The following is an 18,369-nucleotide window of genomic DNA, read 5'->3' on the forward strand; positions in this document are numbered from 1 at the left end:
AATAATGTGATAGCAAAACAACTTTTGGCAAAACAAGACTATGTGCAACAATAACGTTTCATTAAATTTAAATTCAGACTCAAATGTGGTATTAATGTAAAGCAGGGGTGCCCAAACTTTTTGTCTTGTGCAATGTTTGTGGTGGGGTAGGGACCAGAAAGACAAAATGGAAAGGTTTTAAATCGAGTTTTTTTGACTTTATAACATTCCACTATATTTTGTTATTAAATACTAAAATGCAATTTTAAAATAAAACTTAGATTTTAATATGTTATATAAAATGTAAACATATGTTTGTTGTCTCATTGGGTGAGGGGGTGGCAGGCAAAATCTGATGTCCATGGGCCACAATTTAGGAGCCCTGATAGACTTTAGATGGAGCTGAAAATAAATATCAAATAATACCATTATTTTCTTGTTGCTGACAATAATAGTGACTTACGAGAGGTTAAGCTATCTACAAATATAGTTGTCCTTAAGCTTTCAAAGGTTATAACAATGCCTCACCTGCATCTAATAGACTATGCTATGCTCAGATAGAAGTCTGCAATACAAAGATGCAGACTTTGTGTGTGGATGAGTCACTTTCTAGGATCATCTATGAACTGTAAAATGCTGCTGCTGATGACATTTAACACCCAACCAAACGGCACTGCAGCCGTGATCTGCCCCACATCATTTCTCCATATATTCTTCATCTCAGGCAGCATCACTGTCTGCTCCGTACTGCGGTCCCACCCAAGCGGAACCAGGCAAAGGTAGCCTGTCAGACTTTGATGAACGAGGGACAAGCTACATCCAGATTCATTTCCCACCCGACATGTGATTGACAGTGGGAAAATGTCTGGATGCGGTAGCAGTGGCAGAGAGAGCTGTTTCTCAGACCAAGCGTAATGTAGAGACAGGACACATAGAGACAGCACACCCCCTCAACCCCCCTCATACCTCACCGAAGCAGTGAAGTCTCGCTTCTGATGAAAGACAAATGAGTTATCGCATCAGGACAGCATACATTTTGTGTAAAAGATAAGGAGGTGATGTAGAGGACTCTGCTTGTAGATCATTTTTCTTAACTCTGTTTGCATCTAACATCATTCTGTGAGTGAGCATCTCTGTGTGCATATTCAGGCACATGTGCAAGCATTCCACCTAATTCTCCAGATGATTTGCAGCCTCACCATAACTAGTTTGATTTAGCCGTTGACTTTTTGAACTACTGATAGGTTTCCGTTGAAATGGCTGCTTTTCAGCTTAGTGTTCTGAAACATCTAGCACTTTTGACAGATAAAAGACATGAGGTTAATTAACCCTTAAACTGCAGACCTATTATTTAGTTACTAATTTTGAGATTGTTGTTATTTTAGTAACTACTATTAATTTTAAAAATAGAACATTTGAGGCCATGTGTTATTGCAAATAACATCATGACTGTGATTTGGTCACAGTGTATTGAGATTATGCCACCGTTTACACAACCAGTTATTATTTTTTGTAAGTCAATGATGGCACAGAATAAACCACAAAGTTTATTTACACACGATTAATAGCCTGCTGGAAATTTCAGTATTTCATTTTTTTTCAGTATTTTTTTTATTTTATTTTTTTAGAAGGACATTAATGCCAATTTAGCTAATCAGCCTCAAAATTTGGTGACTATTATAAATTTGTTGTCTGCCTCCACAAATGCAAGTTAAGATTGTACTTTTCACAGTGGAAGCCAAATGTCAACAATATCCAGAAACGCCTTCAACTTCTCTGGGCTCAAGCTCATCTGAAGTGGACTGATGTACCCTGGCAAAGTGTGCTGTGATCTGACAAGTCAAGATTTCAAATTCTTTATGGAAATAATGGACGTTATATTCTCTGGGTCAAAAGAAAAAAGCACCATCCAGATTGTTACCAGTGTAAATTTTAAAAGCCATTGTCTGCTATGGTATGGGGAAGTATTAGTGGGATAACTTTGAAAGCATCATTAGCACTGAAAGATGCATACATATTTTGGAGCAACATGTGCTGCTTTTTAGACAGCATCTTTTTCAAGGATATCCATGCTTATTCCAACTTGACAATGGCAAGAAATATTCTGCATCTGTTACAATAGTATACCTGTGTAATCAGAGAGTGCAGGTGCTAGACTAGACCTGTCCCTAGTTGAAAACATGCCTTATTGAGCTCAAAATATGACAACAAAGGCCCTGTACAGTTGCTGAAAAATTATGAAACAGAAGAATGACAAAAAATCCTGCTTTCAAAACTGGATCAGTTGGTGTCTGCAGGTCCCAAACGTTTATTTAGAAGGAAAGGGGACATAACACAGCTAAAACATGCACCTGTAACTTTTTTGGAACACATTGCAGGCATCAAATTTGGAATGAGCGTATATTTACAAAAAACTATGAAGGTTATAAGATAAAACATCAAATACTGTGTTTTTATGCTGTTTTCCTGAATTTACTAATCACTGCTTTATGTTTTTTTAGCATTTCACACACTGTCTGAACTGAATTAGGGTTGTAAATTATTTGATGATTAGAATATATATATATACAGTACCGTACATCAGCCACTACACACATTAAAATGATTAACGAATAAGTCCAATAAAGCTCTAAAGTTTATGTCTGTTGTGGTCCTGCTTTAATGAGGACAGGTTCCCATTGATGAATAGGAAAAACAAACATTTGACAGTCATTGATTCTGATTATTCAGGAAAGATGTCAAGATACTGATTTTAAAGCATAAAAAGATAGCATGTTTTATGCCATCTTTACAGCTTATGACAAAGTAAAGGTCAGATACAAGGTGTATGTGTATGCATATGTGTGTGTGTGTGTGTGTGTGTGTTAGTGTGAGTGAGTGTGCTGATTTGTGATTGGAATGGACTGCAGTGCTGATGTGCCCTGCAGCAGATGGTCGAGTCCCCTGTGGAGTCTTTCTCTTCTCTCTCACCTTCTGCAGCTTCTGTTGGAGAAGCATTACGCTCATTCAGCACTAACCAATGACCTCCACACCCCCACACACACACACCTCAATACCTTTTAAAAGGTTTTTTCACCCCATTTTTGTTGAATGAATGCAGGTTCTTCTGCCCTAGCCACATTTCTAGATATTTTCTCACTCAAGGCAAGATATATTTCTGCTGCCTGCCCCATCTGTGGATGTTGCTTGTCTACATTGCACACTGTTTGTCCAAAAGTATGTGATCACTTGAACATCACATCCAAGTGTCGTTGCTGAACATTTTATTCCAAAATCATGGACATTAATAAACAGTCCTATTTTGCAGTCTGTGCTCTTCTGAGAAGGCTTTTTACTACATTTTGGAACATGGGTGCAGGGAATATTGCATTCAGCCACAAGAGCATTAATGAGGTTGGGCACTGATGTTGAGTGATCAGGCATGGTTTGCAGTCAGCATTCCACTTCATCCCAAAAGTGTTGGATGAGGTTGTAGTCAGATCTCTGGGCAGGTCAGTCAAGTTCTTCCACACCAAACTTAGAAAAATCTAGGCCTCATTCACCTATATCTTCCAAGTTTTTTCTTAAATTTGTTCTTGAGAAAGGTCCTAAGAATATCTCTCTGTCAGATTCATGACATGTTCTTAAACTGCACAATTGTTCGCACATTTGCGCTCGAGTGTGCATAGATTCTGTTCTTACATAAGAACAAATCCCAAATAAGAAAACAAATGTCAGAATCTTCGTGAAAACTGTGTAAGTGAATTTTAAGAAGAAATTTCTTTTTAAGAATGGCTGGCAAATGAGGCCTTCTGTCTTTAGGGACCTCACTTTGTTTAAAGGGCACTGTCATGCTGGTACAGGAAAGGATCTTTCTCCAAAGTGCTGCAACAAAGTTGGAAGTACATAACTCTCTGGAATGTCTTTGTATGGTGTGACATAAACATTTCTCTTCACTGTAACTCAGAGGTACATCCCAAACCTTGAAAAACCCTGTAGAATGCTGCACTACAGCTGCCTAATTCACCTATATTGTAAAGTGGCCTTCACTCACTCAAACATGGAACAGTTGTTCTGGACGTTGTTTAAGTTCTGCGGTCTGGTCCTTGGCCAGGCTTTCTCCCTTATCGATTGATGGAAGATTTTTAGCGTTGTCATGGCAGCTGATTGGCGTTAACAGCCGAGGTCTCAGCTGCTTTTTGCTTCTCTCCAGACAGCTCAAGGTTAACTGTCTATAGACAAATGAAGCAGACAATTACAGAGCAGTCAATAGTTCTCCACTGTCCTGTGAAATATACTGCTAGTGTCAAAGTTCAGATTAGCGGAACATCCTGAGAAGCAGAACCTCCTCCTGTGGAAGGTCTGATCTTATTTTTGAATCAAAGGTGTGACCGAGTTCTCTGACTTACTGAATGATTGAAGTTTTGAAATATGTGATTGTAACGACACTATTACGCTGAGGTCAGTGCAACAAACTGTAAATGTTAAGAAGTGAAAAACTAATACACTGAATTTACTTGATGTAGATGTGCTAAAAGTCAAAAGTCAGGAATCATCCAGTTTTGAAAGCCAGGCTTCTAAGTTTTGGCAGAGCCTGGTGCTTTTCACTGCATATTGTGGCCAAGAACCAGCTACCTTGTCAGGAAGAGGCCGTTTGACTGACATGTAAAGCGAAAAATCACAGCCCACTGTTTTGGTGGGAGGGTCTCTGAGCTAGCTGAGCGTTTTCTGTCTGTGATAGGAGGGGGTAAAACATAAAATTAGTATTATTTTTCCTGCCCTCTGGTGCTCAGTGACAGAGCCAAAACTCAAGTTGGTTTAGTGGCTGACAAATGTCACTACATTTTGGTAGAACATTTGAGAGAATTTTATCTTTTAAATGATATAATATGATGAATTATACTTAATATTTCTGGGGACAGGAACTAAAAAAGGTAAAATTAGTTTTTAGGTTGACTTGAAAATCCCCAAAATACCTGGCCTACACATTTGAATTATGTAAATTTACCACATTGCATTTTATTCATTGTGCTTAGTCTTGGCGCACAACACCAGAGTGACCATAGGATGTCTAATTAAAAATAATGGCAATGTATATGTGCATTCAAGACATTGAATTAACAGCCACTGCCATTCTGTTCCAACCATATGTCCACATGCCTGCATCCTAGGGAGAGTATCTGAGCTCTAAGACAGATTTATAGTCCACAGTCTGTAACAGCCACACATTCTACACACCATAGGAAAGCAGTTATGCTGTTAGTGCTGGTCGTGGAGCATTGTGTTAGTCCACAGTGAACCCTGAGACGGTGTCAGAGCATGTGTGCTGTTGTGGGTGATGGTTACAGTAGGCGGCCCTGTGCCTGGCCCTGGTCTCTGCCCTCTGCCTCTAATTGGACAGTTCTGTCATGGGCAGGTGACGGCTCTCCCATTTGAATATCAACCACGTCCACACAGCAGCAGCCATGACATCTTCATTACCACTGTGTGTGAAGAGGGACGGGAGGGGTAATGTAAGCAGCACACACACACTCACACCTAGACACACACTCACACACTCTTTATGAGCAAGTCGACAGACCCTGAGAGGATTAATAAGACAGCTTCAGTAGAGAATCCTCCTATTTCCAATTTGGTGCGCTCGCCCCTGCCCTGCTAGTCCATAGTGAGCAGAGGAGGGCCAGAAGTGCCTTTACCTGTCCGTCACGGAGCGAGGAGCCCTTTATTTCTCCTCATTATGAATTTATAATGAATATCACCATCACCTCAGGACGACACAATAATCTAATTAATGTAGCCAATGTGTCAGACGTGTTAAAGCTTGTGGCATGTGACATTACACAGTGTAGTCTCTGCTACCACCCACACCCATATACAGAGCTTCATTGGCAGTGCAGGACCTAAGAGTAAAACAAAGAATTTATTACATCCAACTGCTTAATGCTATTTTTTGACAATAAGTTAACATCTTTAATGGACAATAGCAATAACACTATTAGTTCACTACTAATTGTGCAATTCAGCTCAATTCATTATCACAAAGCAGATTAAAATTTTTCATCCTTCCAATCTTAAAACCAACAGCTGTGTCCTCCCAGTAAAAGCTGTTCCCAAAGGTGTCACCTACAATGTGTTCCCCTTCAAAGAGGAAGAAGACACTAACATTCTCATAAACAACCCAAACACACCTTAGATGCCATATATGTTTCTTTCTCACAGGCATCTAAAATGGCTAAAGGAGATATTTCCGAGAAGATAAAATAATCCACTTGCATGAAGGGTCAAAAGCAAGTCAAAGGAAAATAAGTGAAAACTCAGGAGTTTCCAAAACTTGAGTTCAAAAAATTATTAAGATAAATAGAGAAAATGGGAGTCTCAGCAACTGTTCAAAAACTGATAGACCATTAAAACTGTTACCATTAGATAAACAGCACTTAATCTTCGAGAGAGAGGAGAAAATCAAGCCCAAATCTGAAAAAATCTGTCCATTCTTCCACTGTGAGAAGACAACTGAACGTTATGAGTCTGATAGGATGTGTAGCTGTCAAGAAGCCATTGAGACTGAACTTTACAAGAGATAATAAAGTCAAAGGGTGGCACACTAGATACTGAAAAAAATATCTCATAGTCATTGAGGCTTCTGGTTAATTTTCTTTTAAATATGTTTTCTGCTTTTTCCTGGTGTTGAAAATAAATAACTTGTACTTAAAAGACTGTTTTGACTGGAAATTAAAGAAATGAAAATGCTTGTATGTATTTAATCTAGTGGAATGAAAAGTGTAACAAAAAAGGTAAATAGCTGATTATGATTCTAATCAGGCAAGTTTCCCTGTTTTCAATTTGTTTTGCTCTACTACCGCAGCACTCAATCCTGGTCCTGGAAGTTGCCTGCTCTGCATATATCAGTGTTTCTCAGCTCTAACACACCAACTTCAAATCAAGAAGGTCTTGTTAATTAGCTGATGAGTTGAATGAGGTGCGTTGAAGCGGGAAAAACATTCAAATAAACAGAGCAGACATTTTCTAGTAATAAGATTGAGAATCATTGTAGTGGAGCACAGCAGATTGAAAACAGGAGAATTTTGCTAATTTTTGTAACTGGCCAAGTGAGTGTCATAAGTTTCAAATGCGGGTCCTAAAAAATGTTTACTTCCTCACTTTTTGATATTTCACTGGACTTTTTTGTGATGTTCTTGGATGTCTTTGAAGGGCCTAAATCACTGAGAGAGTTAAATCAAAAAAATAAAAACAAACAAAAAAAAAAAGTGAATTTTCTCTTTGTAGATTTTTCATTTTTCAGCTGTCAGAACAAGCTGGAGTTTGTTAGTGTTTTGATGTAATCCAATAAAGAGAGTGGTGAAAAACAAGAGAATGAATCACCTTCCCAGTATCTTGCAGTGTGAGGAGTCTCAACTTATGCAACTAAACATCTCACTTTCTTGTTTTTCTGTCCTTTCGTCAGTATGAGTTGTAACTGTGCTGAACAGTGGAGGGAACTCGGGAAAAACGAATGCCGTGGATGTTGCAGCATGACTCAAATGTCACCTGCTCTGACTGGGCTGCAGAATGACTAATTCAGCTCGTGAAGGAGTCGGTGGAGGGGCCGGCTGTGTCAGCCTGGTAGGTGGACAGAATGACAGCTTAATGACATTAACCAACACACACCGTAACCGCACTGGGAGCAGGCCTGTCAGTGTGGCAGACCACTCACACTGCCGCTAGAGCTGCTCAACTGTCTGACACGCTCTCTCTCTCACACACACACACATTTGTTTTTGTACAATACCAAGATGAAGAATATAGTGGCCTGCGAAGCATTTGAACAGTAACTAGTTAACCATTGGTAAACTGTAATGAAGGTCTTTAGGTTCCACCATAATATGATTCACAAACTGATTTTTGTTTTAGAATTAAATACACTTTTAGCACAAGATCAAACTGATGGTTGACTGTCTGTGTGGAGAAAGCCTGCAGAAGAATTTTAACCATACTGCACTGAGTACTGTAAAACACAGAGGTGGAAACTTCAGTGACTGTTCAATGGCTGTTTTTTCTTCCAGTGGCATCTGTGAGCTTGTGTTCATTAATGGGATCATGAACTCAGAAGTGTACAAAGAATTTTGGAAGCAAACCTGCAGAAGTCTGAAAAAAACTCCTCAAACAATAATGATCTGAAACATGCCAGACACATTTAAAGGAATACCTTGCCAAAAAGGAAACTAGTGTTGAAAATGTCTGTTAAAAAAAAACAGTTTTGACATTTTATTTCCCAACACAGTGAACTACGGTACTGTGCAGAAGTCAGAGACCGTCCTTCATTTATTCAGTTTCCAGTGAAAATGGCCATTAAGCTCAAGTTACCGATTTTTTTAGGTGATCTTTCTGAAGAGGTTAGATGTAAGATAAGAAGTCTACTTGCATAAGGAAGAGGAGAATCAAAAGAAAAAGCGATCAAAAAGATATAGATTAACTAGGACTCCTAACAGCCGTGCAAGACCTGGTAGACCACCAAAACTGTCACCATCAAATAAACATACATTAAGTTTTTATCTTTGAGTGAGGAGAAAATCAAGCGAGGAGAAAAAAATCACGTGTTTCTTTCCATCCTTCCACTGTGAGAAGACAACTAAACAGTAGGGGTCTAAAAGGATGTGGAGCTGTCAAGAAGCTGTTACTGAGAAAAATAAATAGACCGAAAAGAAGAACATTTGTAGATTAAACAAAGATGTTCTCAGAACAATGGACTGACCACCCCAGAATCCAGACGTCAACATCATTGAATATGTTTGAGATTATGTGGATTGTGAAAAGAAGAAAATACAACCAACTTCTAAGACTGAAATTTGGAAGTGTAGAAAAATATTCCTGTAGATTTCCTTAAAAACTGAAAGCAAGTTCCCCAAAATGAACAGAAGCTGTAATAAAGAGTGGACACACAAAATGCTGAAAAAAAAAAAATACTATATTTAGTTGCTTTGAATGTTTTTTTTTAAAGCCTAAATCTAACCCTAACCGTAATTACAGTAACCGTTTTTGTTAGACATTTTTGTCCTCAAAATGTAAAAAAAAACAAACATACAGCTCACATAAATCTCACAGCTTTCACACAATCCACAGACATACACAGCTGTACCTAGGTGTGTGTGTGTGTGTGTGTGTGTGTGTGTCTGTGGTACTCCACTGGGAGCTGCTGGGTCTCAGAGCTGCCAGTTTTGCTAAGAAGCAACTGACTGCATGGGGACCCTATTACGACACTCTCCATCGTTAGAGAGGCAGCAGCGGGCGGTGACACCTTAGTGGAGCGACTGGGAGCGGGAAAGATGCTCAGGGAGACAGGAGATTAGGAAGTCATCTCAACCTGTTGGGCAAACCTGAACATACAAGCCTTTATCAGAGTAGGACAGTGCAGGACAAGACAGTTAAGACAAGGGCCACTTCTCTCAAACTGAGTCTGCTTACAAGAGAGGGGAATAAAAGAAAAGAGAAACAGGACTGGGTTTGACTTTAAAGGAATGGTACAGCATTTTCAAAAGCGCTCTTATAATGGAAGTCAATAGGCAGATGTTTACGCAACTCAATAGGTCAATAGGTTTCCGTTCTTTTCTAAGTACAGGGAAATATGTAGAATTAAATGTCTATAGTAATCAACCATATGCTATGGATGTGGAGTATTATTTTTTAATTGTCTATTTTGTGTATCATTTGGCTTCTGAACATTTACAAAACCACCAAACTTTATGTCACAAAGACAAGACACAAGATTTTTTTTTTTATCTATTCTAAAACTTCATGTCAGAAAATTCCACATGTAAAACACTTACACTCACATCAACATAACATAACATGTCCGGTGCTTGTCCAAACTGAACAGAAACAAAGGACTGAAGATCAGTGGGCTGGCCGTACAGAAACAAGCATAGCAGAAGTGCCATCTGCTGGCCAAAAATGTACATCATCTTAAACAATCATTAACTTTAACAATGGAAAAATTGCATTTTAGACATCTAGGTTATGATCTTTGAGCTTACAAAAAGTAAACACATGATCTGAAAAAAGGAATTAGATTTCAGTTCTCAGACGCCTCACTTAGTTCAGCACATTATAGTTTAGGGACATAATTTGCAAGCATAGTCTGTAAATTACTTCCAATAAACCTCTCAGGGCCCATCTGTGGTTCTGAGTGAGACTGCGTTCTGGATATTCTTACATAAACTCAGCCTTTTAAGCCTATGTAATAAGTAATTACATTATGTGTTATGTTGATACATCTAGACATTAGGTCAAAAAAGAGTAGGAAAGAGGAGAAGCAGCTCTGGAAATGAACACACAATTTAAAAACTATCATTTATCATTCATTTCCTGCATGTACATTCTTGCTTTCTTCACATTTGGCCTGAACTCAAGCAGCTGTGGCACATACATTGCAGTATGATTGAATGTGCTACTATGAGCTTTGAGTCAGAGTATATTTAAAAGCTATGGCCCAGAATGAATGTGAAATAAACCCAGTCACTCTGAGTCAGTCTCTCCCTCCTCTTGTATGTTTTCATCAGAGCCAAAACGTTGGGCCCGGGAGCCAGAGTTCTGAATGGCCTGAGCGACGGTGTATCGGCTTCTGCCCTCAGCACATGCCTCGATCTTCCTCACGCTCAGCTGAGACTGAAGAAACAGGTGCAGGCAACTGTCAGACAGCAGCACTGGACTGCGCACAATCCTGCAGACCACACACAGGAATGAAAGTTACTATGATTGAGTTGTAGTTGGTTCAAAATCCGTAACTGATTGCCAGCTCTATACAATGAAGCCCATTAGAATGTTAGGAAAGTCTTACAAAAATATAGGTGCCAAAATATAGATACCAAACAGGGTTCCTAGTGATGCCACAGAAGAATTGTGTTTGGCTCCCTAAATAACTGTGGAATGGATGGTTCTTTAAATTTTAATCATGGTATTAAAAGAGGGGAAAGTCAAAGGAACAACAGGAGTTTACAAAACTAGCGTTAAAAAATTATTAATAGATATAGAGAAAATGGGACCCTAACAACAGTGCAAGGACATGGTAGACAGCCATACTGTTAAATCAAGCTCCCAAAGTGTGCTTGATTTCTCTCAAATGTCAAAGAAAATCAAGCTCCATGGGGAAAAACCTCAAGCTACATCATACCAACACCAGGCGCTGGCACAGTTCGGTATTTAACAGTCTTCAAAGTCCCTATGCTGTATGCTTTTCTCAGACACTTACTCTTCCAGGAAGTGCCTCAGTCCCTCCATGCGGGCGGAAATCTGTCTGGCATTGTTCAGGCTGAAGAAGGGGTTCTTTGGGGGAAGCTCAGGTAAATGCACTCTGAAGGACACACCACAGTCCAACAGTTAACATAACAGCATGGTTTACATTTACCATGTTATCCATGTCATATGCAACCATATATAGAGTAAATCAGATGTGTATTCCATGGTGGTAGTATAGCAGATTGTGAAATACTGTTTTGACATACAAGAGTTTTATACTGCTAAGTCAATAGGACAGACAGCTATGTCAGGCAGTATTTTTAATAATGACATAACTACTATCTCATGGCAATATCAGAAGGTAGAAAATACATGTTTCTGCAAGCATCTTGGATGTAAATCACCAATAAATGGCTCGGTAAAAGTAAATGAGCAAATCACAAGGTAAATACATGTGAATAGTGCTTCACAGTGAATACCGCCACATTTTTTCACAAACATCTCATTAGTGTTGCGAGAGCCCAAATCAAGGGCACCTCCTATTTTAAAATAATATACTGAAAATATATTACAATGTATTTTCTTAGTATTTGGAATATACCGGCAACATGTAGCAATACATTTCATTTTGTAAAGGGTCATTCTGTGCGTACATACAAGAGCAGGGCATTATCCTGCAGCTTCTGCCTCAGCCACACAAACTCACTGTATCTCCTCCGCACGCAAGAGCTCTTCTTAGTGAAGGCCAAACTGTTTGTCTAGGAGAAGAGTGAGAGTCATACAAATTCTGTAATTCCACTAGCAAGCAGTTGTGTTTGTGTTAATTCCAACCCTGAATAGCAATTGCAATCTCATATGGAAAGTACACTTACATGTACGCAGATTTCATAATCCATATAGGCATGCCAGAAGTCCTCTTTTTGAATGCGAGGATCCCGCACCCAAACACTGATAAACTCCTGCATAGAACTATAGAGTGAAAAGGAGCAACAGCGTTATGTAGCTATTATGGAGAATAGATCAGGATGTCTGACTGGGAAAATGAGAAGTTGTCAAGTTATAGGGAAGTTTAATAGCAACTGTGGGCTCGTTTGGGCTGTCTCACTGGAGTTTCCGTTTATGGAGAAACACTTCTCATTTTGGGGCTCCGACTGTCAACTGTGCTTGAGCTTTTACCAGTCGTTACTTAAGTTTAAGATTAATGCAGATTATAAAGAAATGTGTAAAAAACTGGGGCACTTTTATGACTCCCATCATTAATATCATAAAGCTATAAAGCTTCAGAGAACCCACTTTTACGGTACATTCAGGTGATGACACTAACTCATTTCTTGATGTGATACAGCAACATATCTAAACTGACATACACATATTCAGTGAAATTGTGCAAAAGTAATTGAGTGAAAGGAATGAGATGATATTTTGAGGTAATCTGACATTTATTAAAGCACCTGGAGTTGCCCACTCATGGGCTACCATGAGAACATGAAAGAAAAACAGACTAAAAACCCTTTGTCATCTTGACAGCAACACATAAACGCCCTTCTCAAGATGGAATAAAACATTATGCACAACATATTATTGGAACTTTTCATGAAAAACTGGTTTTGAAAGGCTACATTTTCATTTGTATGTGCAAATGAAGAAAACTACAGCTCTAACCTCACAGATTATTGGTCTTAATCACAGTATAATATGTGCTAAAACCGGGAGATCACAGAGACAGACAATATGAGTCACTAGTCCTCATGTACCATTTATCACCAGTATTCAGTATGCACATGCTGTGCTCCCCTTAGTCTTTTCAAGTGCAGTCAAATTTCATACACATTAAACTGATTACATGACATACTTTTCTAAACAGCAGTCCTACAGCTAAAATACAGTATTGTTTAACCTGTTGATATCTATAATCTATATCAACTGGTTTGCAAAACAATGACTTACAGTGCATCTCTACAAAGAATTCAGTACTTCTACGAGTTCAGTGTGCTAAGACAAGTTTCACAGTGGTGTAGGGATTCACACACTTTCACAACATGGTAAGTCACACAGTAAAACGCATCTTAAGTGTGAATGAGGGGAAATGTTAAAAGCTAGCACGAGGTATTATCCACTTTCATTTTTACTGTTCCTCTTCTCCATGCCACGTCAGCTTATCCTCATAGAAACCAATAACCATCTGGGGCCATCTTGCACTGGCCTCCCTGGCTGACAGCAGGGCCACATCGTCTGTGTCTTTCCTGCAAAGCCACAGTCATTTAAGAGAAGGCATTAGTGTGGAGGTAATACTACCATAAAGGTTAAAAGCGAATCAGCTTACAATCAGACTACAAACAATGCCAGAAAAAAACATAATAGAAACACAGTGCCATTTGATGAGAAACATGAGCTCTCCATGTCGGTCAGTAGAGCCGATGATGCGCTCTGGCTCTGGGGAAGTGGACTGGTCATTGGCAGTCGCCGTGTCATGATCACCTGGTTTGCCAGTCTCACTCTCTATCTGTTTACTCTGACACTGCTGCTGATGAGCCTGCCAGTCACAAGCAAAAATATAGCAGTGTTAATAAACATGCTGAGGTTTACACCAAATTCTTGAATAGATGGGCCTGACAGAGTATTGTCTGATTAGGAATGAGATAAAAATTTCATATGAGGATATCAGTTGATTTATTATTATTGTTTCAGTTGTGTTAAAAAATATTGTAAATGTTTAAGAATCATTATTGGATAATGAAATAATTTCACCAGTACAGTGTTGGGGGTAATGTGGTACAAAGTAATGTAATTACAGTAATGTGATTACTTTTTTCTACAATAAAGTACTAAGAGGCACTACAGATTAAATTTTTTTAATCCAGTTTCAGTTACCCAATCAATAAGAACTCCCTTACTTGTGTCTTTAAGAAAACAAAAATTATGTGAAATGCTTTTAAATCATAGATTACCTCTAGATATGTTACCTGTTCCTTTGCTTGTATGTAATTTGCATATATGTGCACTGCCTGCATTTGCTAACTCCTTGACTCTGACTGTGTATATAGGGGACACAGCGTGAGCGCAGGAAGCCCATAAACAATCTGTTGAAGGATAAAGATCCCTGTAATGAAGAAAAGACCCAACTGCACCTAAACAGGCCAGATTGGATTTTCCTTCAGAAACAGCTCTGTAAGCTATACACCACATTCATAAAGATTTTATTTGTAAGGAGCTGCTTTTCTACTGTTTAGTTTGTTCTGATTAGTTTCTATGAAAAAAACTAAGACCACCAGCCATAACAATGCAACTTGTTAAAAAGCATTGATACTGACATGTAAATGATGATGACTGTAATTTATTATTTCTTTCTGAAGTGCCTGCTTAAAAGGACTGCATGGTTTTTCCCTTGCACAGCTGGTACAAGTGGGTTTCACAGAGTAAAGCAGAACTAAAGTATTGAGATTACATTACTTAGTACTTCCTGAAAAAAGTAATCAGATTCCATTCTGAGAGAAATACTTAGTGACTTGTAATGGATTCCTTTTTTGAGTGACCACCCCAACAATGCAGCAGTAGTTACTTCTACTGTCTTTTTTTTTAAAGCTAATACAACACAGTTATCAGAATTATATAACTTTGAAATGGAAAAACTTTCATTGTGTTTCATATATATTTTGAATAATATAATTAATTAGTATGTTATTAAACCATGTTATCATCCCCATTATCATCCCTTGAAGTTACGGTGTGTATGTTTCAGCCTCATGTTGCTCAACATAACAGAGGAAAGTTAAGCACAGAGACGGCATTTTTATTTACCAAAGTTCATTACTTGGTCTAATGTGACCAAACACAGGCATAGACACTTACTGTGTCAGCATCCAGCTCAGTTAGCTCTTCTTTGGGTTGGATAACAGGCTCTAGAGAGTTGCTGTCCTCTCTCTCGCCTGAAACAGCCATGTTTCTGAGAAACTCCTCAATCAGCTCAGGGCAGTCCAGATTATCTTCTGGCTCCCAGGTGTTTTCAGCACTGAGAAAACAAAAGTAGTAGTAGAACCAACGTCATTATTTGCATTATACCTTCAGCCTTGTGCGAACCGCAAATGACACCAGCCTGATTTAACGTTGTTGACCTGAACAGCAATCAACAGAAAAAGGGAAAAAAATGTCAGGCTGGACCAGCACAGTTACAGAGAGACCCTTTATAAATACGCATCTTGGACTGCAGAATTTATTCTTTACTGAGCAAGAACGTTCAGTTCACATATTTCATATACAAATCAGAGACAGTACAGCCGTTTCTAAATCACCTGACCAGGGCCTGACAGATCCAGTCAATTTAAACTCTAAAGTCCTGCCAGGAGCCTAAAAGATTTATATACTGGAAAAAAGACATGGGTGTAAATAGCCACACTGTCAAATATTCCTTGACACTCACTCAGTGAAGCCTTTCCACTTCAGATAGTACTCCACTTTTCCATCATTGACTCTTCTCCGGATAATTTTTTCCACAGCAAACTCCTGAACAACTGTTGTCTCCTCCGCCTTCCTGTTTTTCACATTCTGTTTTTTCCTCATATTTTCCTGAAACACATGTCAAGAGGTATTTCAAAATCTGATTATATGTAAGGTGTCAAGCCACATTTTCAACAGTATTGTATTTTGACTTGTGTCTGTTTGAATTTCAAGGCTATACTTTAAGACATAAATTGAAGATCCTGTTTTGTACAGTCAAAAAGTCTGGAATTTCCTAGTCTCAAAATGTACAGATTGCAACACCAGGAACTTCCTTCATCACCACGTGAGGCTGGGTTAGACTGTGTTTGCGTAAAACAAGAACGATGCCTATGCATAACAACAGTGAGCTTAAATACTGGAGACTCCCATGCTCCAAACTTGTAAACATTACTGTAAAAGTGTGTCACAGCATGCTTAAAGAAATGAAGAAACTTGAAATTTTCCCTTATACCAAACATAGTTTGCTTTTAGTTTTACACTGGAGCTATGAGGCTGGGCAATGTAGCTATAAACTAATGGAGGTCTGTCACTCAGAACAATTTTGAGTGGTACAGACTTCTATTATATCATCTTTTGGCTCCACTGTTAAAATAAGAAATTAAACTGTATGTGCCAAAGGTGTCTTGGTTGATAGTTGATTATGTTTATTAGATTTTTCTGCTCTAAAAAGTTCTGTTATCCCACTTTCTCGCACACAAAGCAGCAGTAGGGCTTTGTCAATTAACTGGATCACTTAAATCCAAAGTTAAATGTAAGTAAATCCAGGAAATGTAAGGCGTGTTCCTCTAGCAGGGGAGCCTTGGGGATCTACCACCCTGGAGAGCGAAGATTCAACACACCTGGTCTAATATTCAGATGCCCCTGAAGGGCTTTGTTACCTGGATCAGGTGTTTTTGATTAGGGCTGGAGGTGGCAGATCTCCAGGACCAGGACCACTACAACTACAGTCCTGTAACGTAGTCCTCACTCATGTCTTGACTTATCCAGCTTTGTGAAATACCCTCTAGTCAAAAGTTAGACAGCAACAGCAACGCGGTCACAATAGAAAACATCAGCAGACAGTGCGCTTCCACCATTTATTAGCTGCGAGCGAGAGCCTTGGCAAGCGACAGAGTACAACTGCTGCACCACTTAAGGTGGAACGGAAAATAGTCTAAGAAGCTAACTTCAGCTTCATCTCAAACACAACCCCTGAGGTAATTACACTGACAGCGCAGAGTGCGATACGAGCCTCTGAACGGTTTCAGGGCTGATTTCTGTGACAGAGGGTAAACGAAGGGCACGGCTAATGGTAAAGAAGACGCATTTGGGAGCTAACGTTACTTGCTAGCCCACCTGACTGCCGCCACTCTTTTATTTCACAGCAGGCTTTCTCTCTTTTATTCCCAGAGCAGCTGAGGTCGACCTTAAAGAGAGAGTGACCGCTCCAGCAGGTAAAGCTGTCTGCCTCTGTGCTCTCAGCACTCGCAGTGTGTCCGCTTCTGTATCGGCACCGCCACCATGGCTTTAACGGCTTTTGTTGTGTTTACATAACTTTTCATGAATGAGTGAAATTAAAAATGGCCGATTGGGAGAGGCGGCGGCGGAAGTGCGGGGGGAGGCGGGGGGCCTTAAAGCGGCAGGAGAGCTTAACACAACACAGACCGAGTTAACTGATCTGTCTGAAAGACCGCATTAACGATTCATGTTAGGTCCAGTTACTCACTGTAGCCTAAACACGTAAAGAATATGGTTCTCCAAGGGTTCTTTATTAAAGGCAATGATTCTGTTTAGAACCATGAGTTCTATATAGAACCGTTTCATGCTAAAATGGTTCTGCATGGTGCAAACGTTCTTCCGATTGATGGAGTGTGTGTGTGTGTGTGTATATATATATATATATATATATATATATATATATTTTAAAGGTTCTTCTCAATCTGAAGTTTGTTTTTGCCATGCAAAGAACCATTTTAGCATGATTTTATTTATATATTTATTTGTATTTTTTTTTAAAATACTATAAATATTATAATATTTACAGTATTGGGGTTAAACAAAACTCATTCAAAAAAGTTTGTTCTTTATGAAGGATGTGAACTTATTTTCAACATAACAATTTTTTGTCATTCATAATAAGGCACTAATTATCAGAAGGGTAGAAAATATCTCCCACTGTTTGCATAGTAGTTTATACCACTGCTGTTGCCATATGGCAACAATTATATTTTATTGTTTTATATAAAAATCATGTAAATTGTTTTCATTCCCACAAAGTCCCACAGATTTTTTTTTAATGTTTTTATTTTCTTAAGGTAGTTCTGTTCAAATATTGAATTGCATGCTAACTTTGAGAGCACTTCATAACCCAGGCTTCACCATGTAATGTGTGAGGGGGAAAAAGGAAGGCATGTGATCAGAAAAAAAAAAACTTTACTGTAGTGTACATGGAGCCTTCTGTATTCCAAAGGAAAAGGAAAAAAAAACCTTTTACATTGTTGTCAGGCAAAAAAATGAACAGTAAGTAAATGCTGCCATATGGCAACACCATGCAGTAAAGAATTCAGTCATCTTCAATCATCAACCTAAATAGAGTTTTTATAATAGTACACCTTATTGAGCACTCAGTGTTTTACAATCAAGAGATACATTTCAATGATTAACAATAATAAAAAGCACAAGAAATGTAGAATATTTAAAAAAGGC

General features: G+C 38.8%; 2 protein-coding genes across 3 annotated transcripts; both read right to left on the reverse strand.

Moving 5' to 3' along the window:
- Positions 1–9,447: 9,447 nt before the first annotated feature.
- snx10b (sorting nexin 10b) lies at positions 9,448–12,330 on the reverse strand. Its single transcript, XM_036583125.1, has 4 exons — positions 12,060–12,330; positions 11,845–11,945; positions 11,201–11,302; positions 9,448–10,672 (listed from the first exon to the last, which is right to left on the reverse strand). The coding sequence occupies exons 1-4, from the start codon at positions 12,150–12,152 to the stop codon at positions 10,468–10,470; spliced, it is 501 nt and encodes a 166-aa protein (XP_036439018.1). The 5' UTR covers positions 12,153–12,330; the 3' UTR covers positions 9,448–10,467.
- A 275-nt stretch (positions 12,331–12,605) lies between these two features.
- cbx3b (chromobox homolog 3b) lies at positions 12,606–17,241 on the reverse strand. Of its 2 annotated transcripts, none has more exons than XM_036583105.1 (5): positions 17,020–17,241; positions 15,605–15,750; positions 15,037–15,196; positions 13,560–13,720; positions 12,606–13,430 (listed from the first exon to the last, which is right to left on the reverse strand). In XM_036583105.1, exons 2-5 carry the CDS (start codon positions 15,742–15,744, stop codon positions 13,313–13,315), a joined length of 579 nt encoding a protein of 192 aa, XP_036438998.1. In that variant the 5' UTR covers positions 15,745–15,750; positions 17,020–17,241; the 3' UTR covers positions 12,606–13,312. The 2 variants fall into 2 exon arrangements, with proteins under 2 accessions (XP_036438998.1, XP_036439006.1); XM_036583113.1 differs by lacking the exon at positions 17,020–17,241 and adding an exon at positions 16,563–17,009.
- Positions 17,242–18,369: the final 1,128 nt, after the last annotated feature.

Source organism: Colossoma macropomum, unplaced genomic scaffold (genome assembly GCF_904425465.1).
Source record: "Colossoma macropomum unplaced genomic scaffold, Colossoma_macropomum, whole genome shotgun sequence".
Classification (NCBI taxonomy): Eukaryota; Metazoa; Chordata; class Actinopteri; order Characiformes; family Serrasalmidae; genus Colossoma; species Colossoma macropomum.

Bases quoted from the DNA above. Each gene is read 5' to 3' on its own strand.
- snx10b (XM_036583125.1), bottom strand. From the start codon at position 12,152: ATGCAGGAGTTTATCAGTGTTTGGGTGCGGGATCCTCGCATTCAAAAA. The intron at 11,946-12,059 runs GTAAGTGTACTT...CTCTTCTCCTAG, and splicing joins ATTATGAAATCTGCGTACAT to ACAAACAGTTTGGCCTTCAC. The intron at 10,673-11,200 runs GTAAGTGTCTGA...TGTGGTCTGCAG, and splicing joins CTGAGGCACTTCCTGGAAGA to GATTGTGCGCAGTCCAGTGC.
- cbx3b (XM_036583105.1), bottom strand. From the start codon at position 15,744: ATGAGGAAAAAACAGAATGTGAAAAACAGGAAGGCGGAGGAGACAACA. The intron at 15,197-15,604 runs GTGAGTGTCAAG...TTGTTTTCTCAG, and splicing joins AAGTGGAAAGGCTTCACTGA to TGCTGAAAACACCTGGGAGC. The intron at 13,721-15,036 runs GTAAGTGTCTAT...TGTGACTGGCAG, and splicing joins CTGAGCTGGATGCTGACACA to GCTCATCAGCAGCAGTGTCA.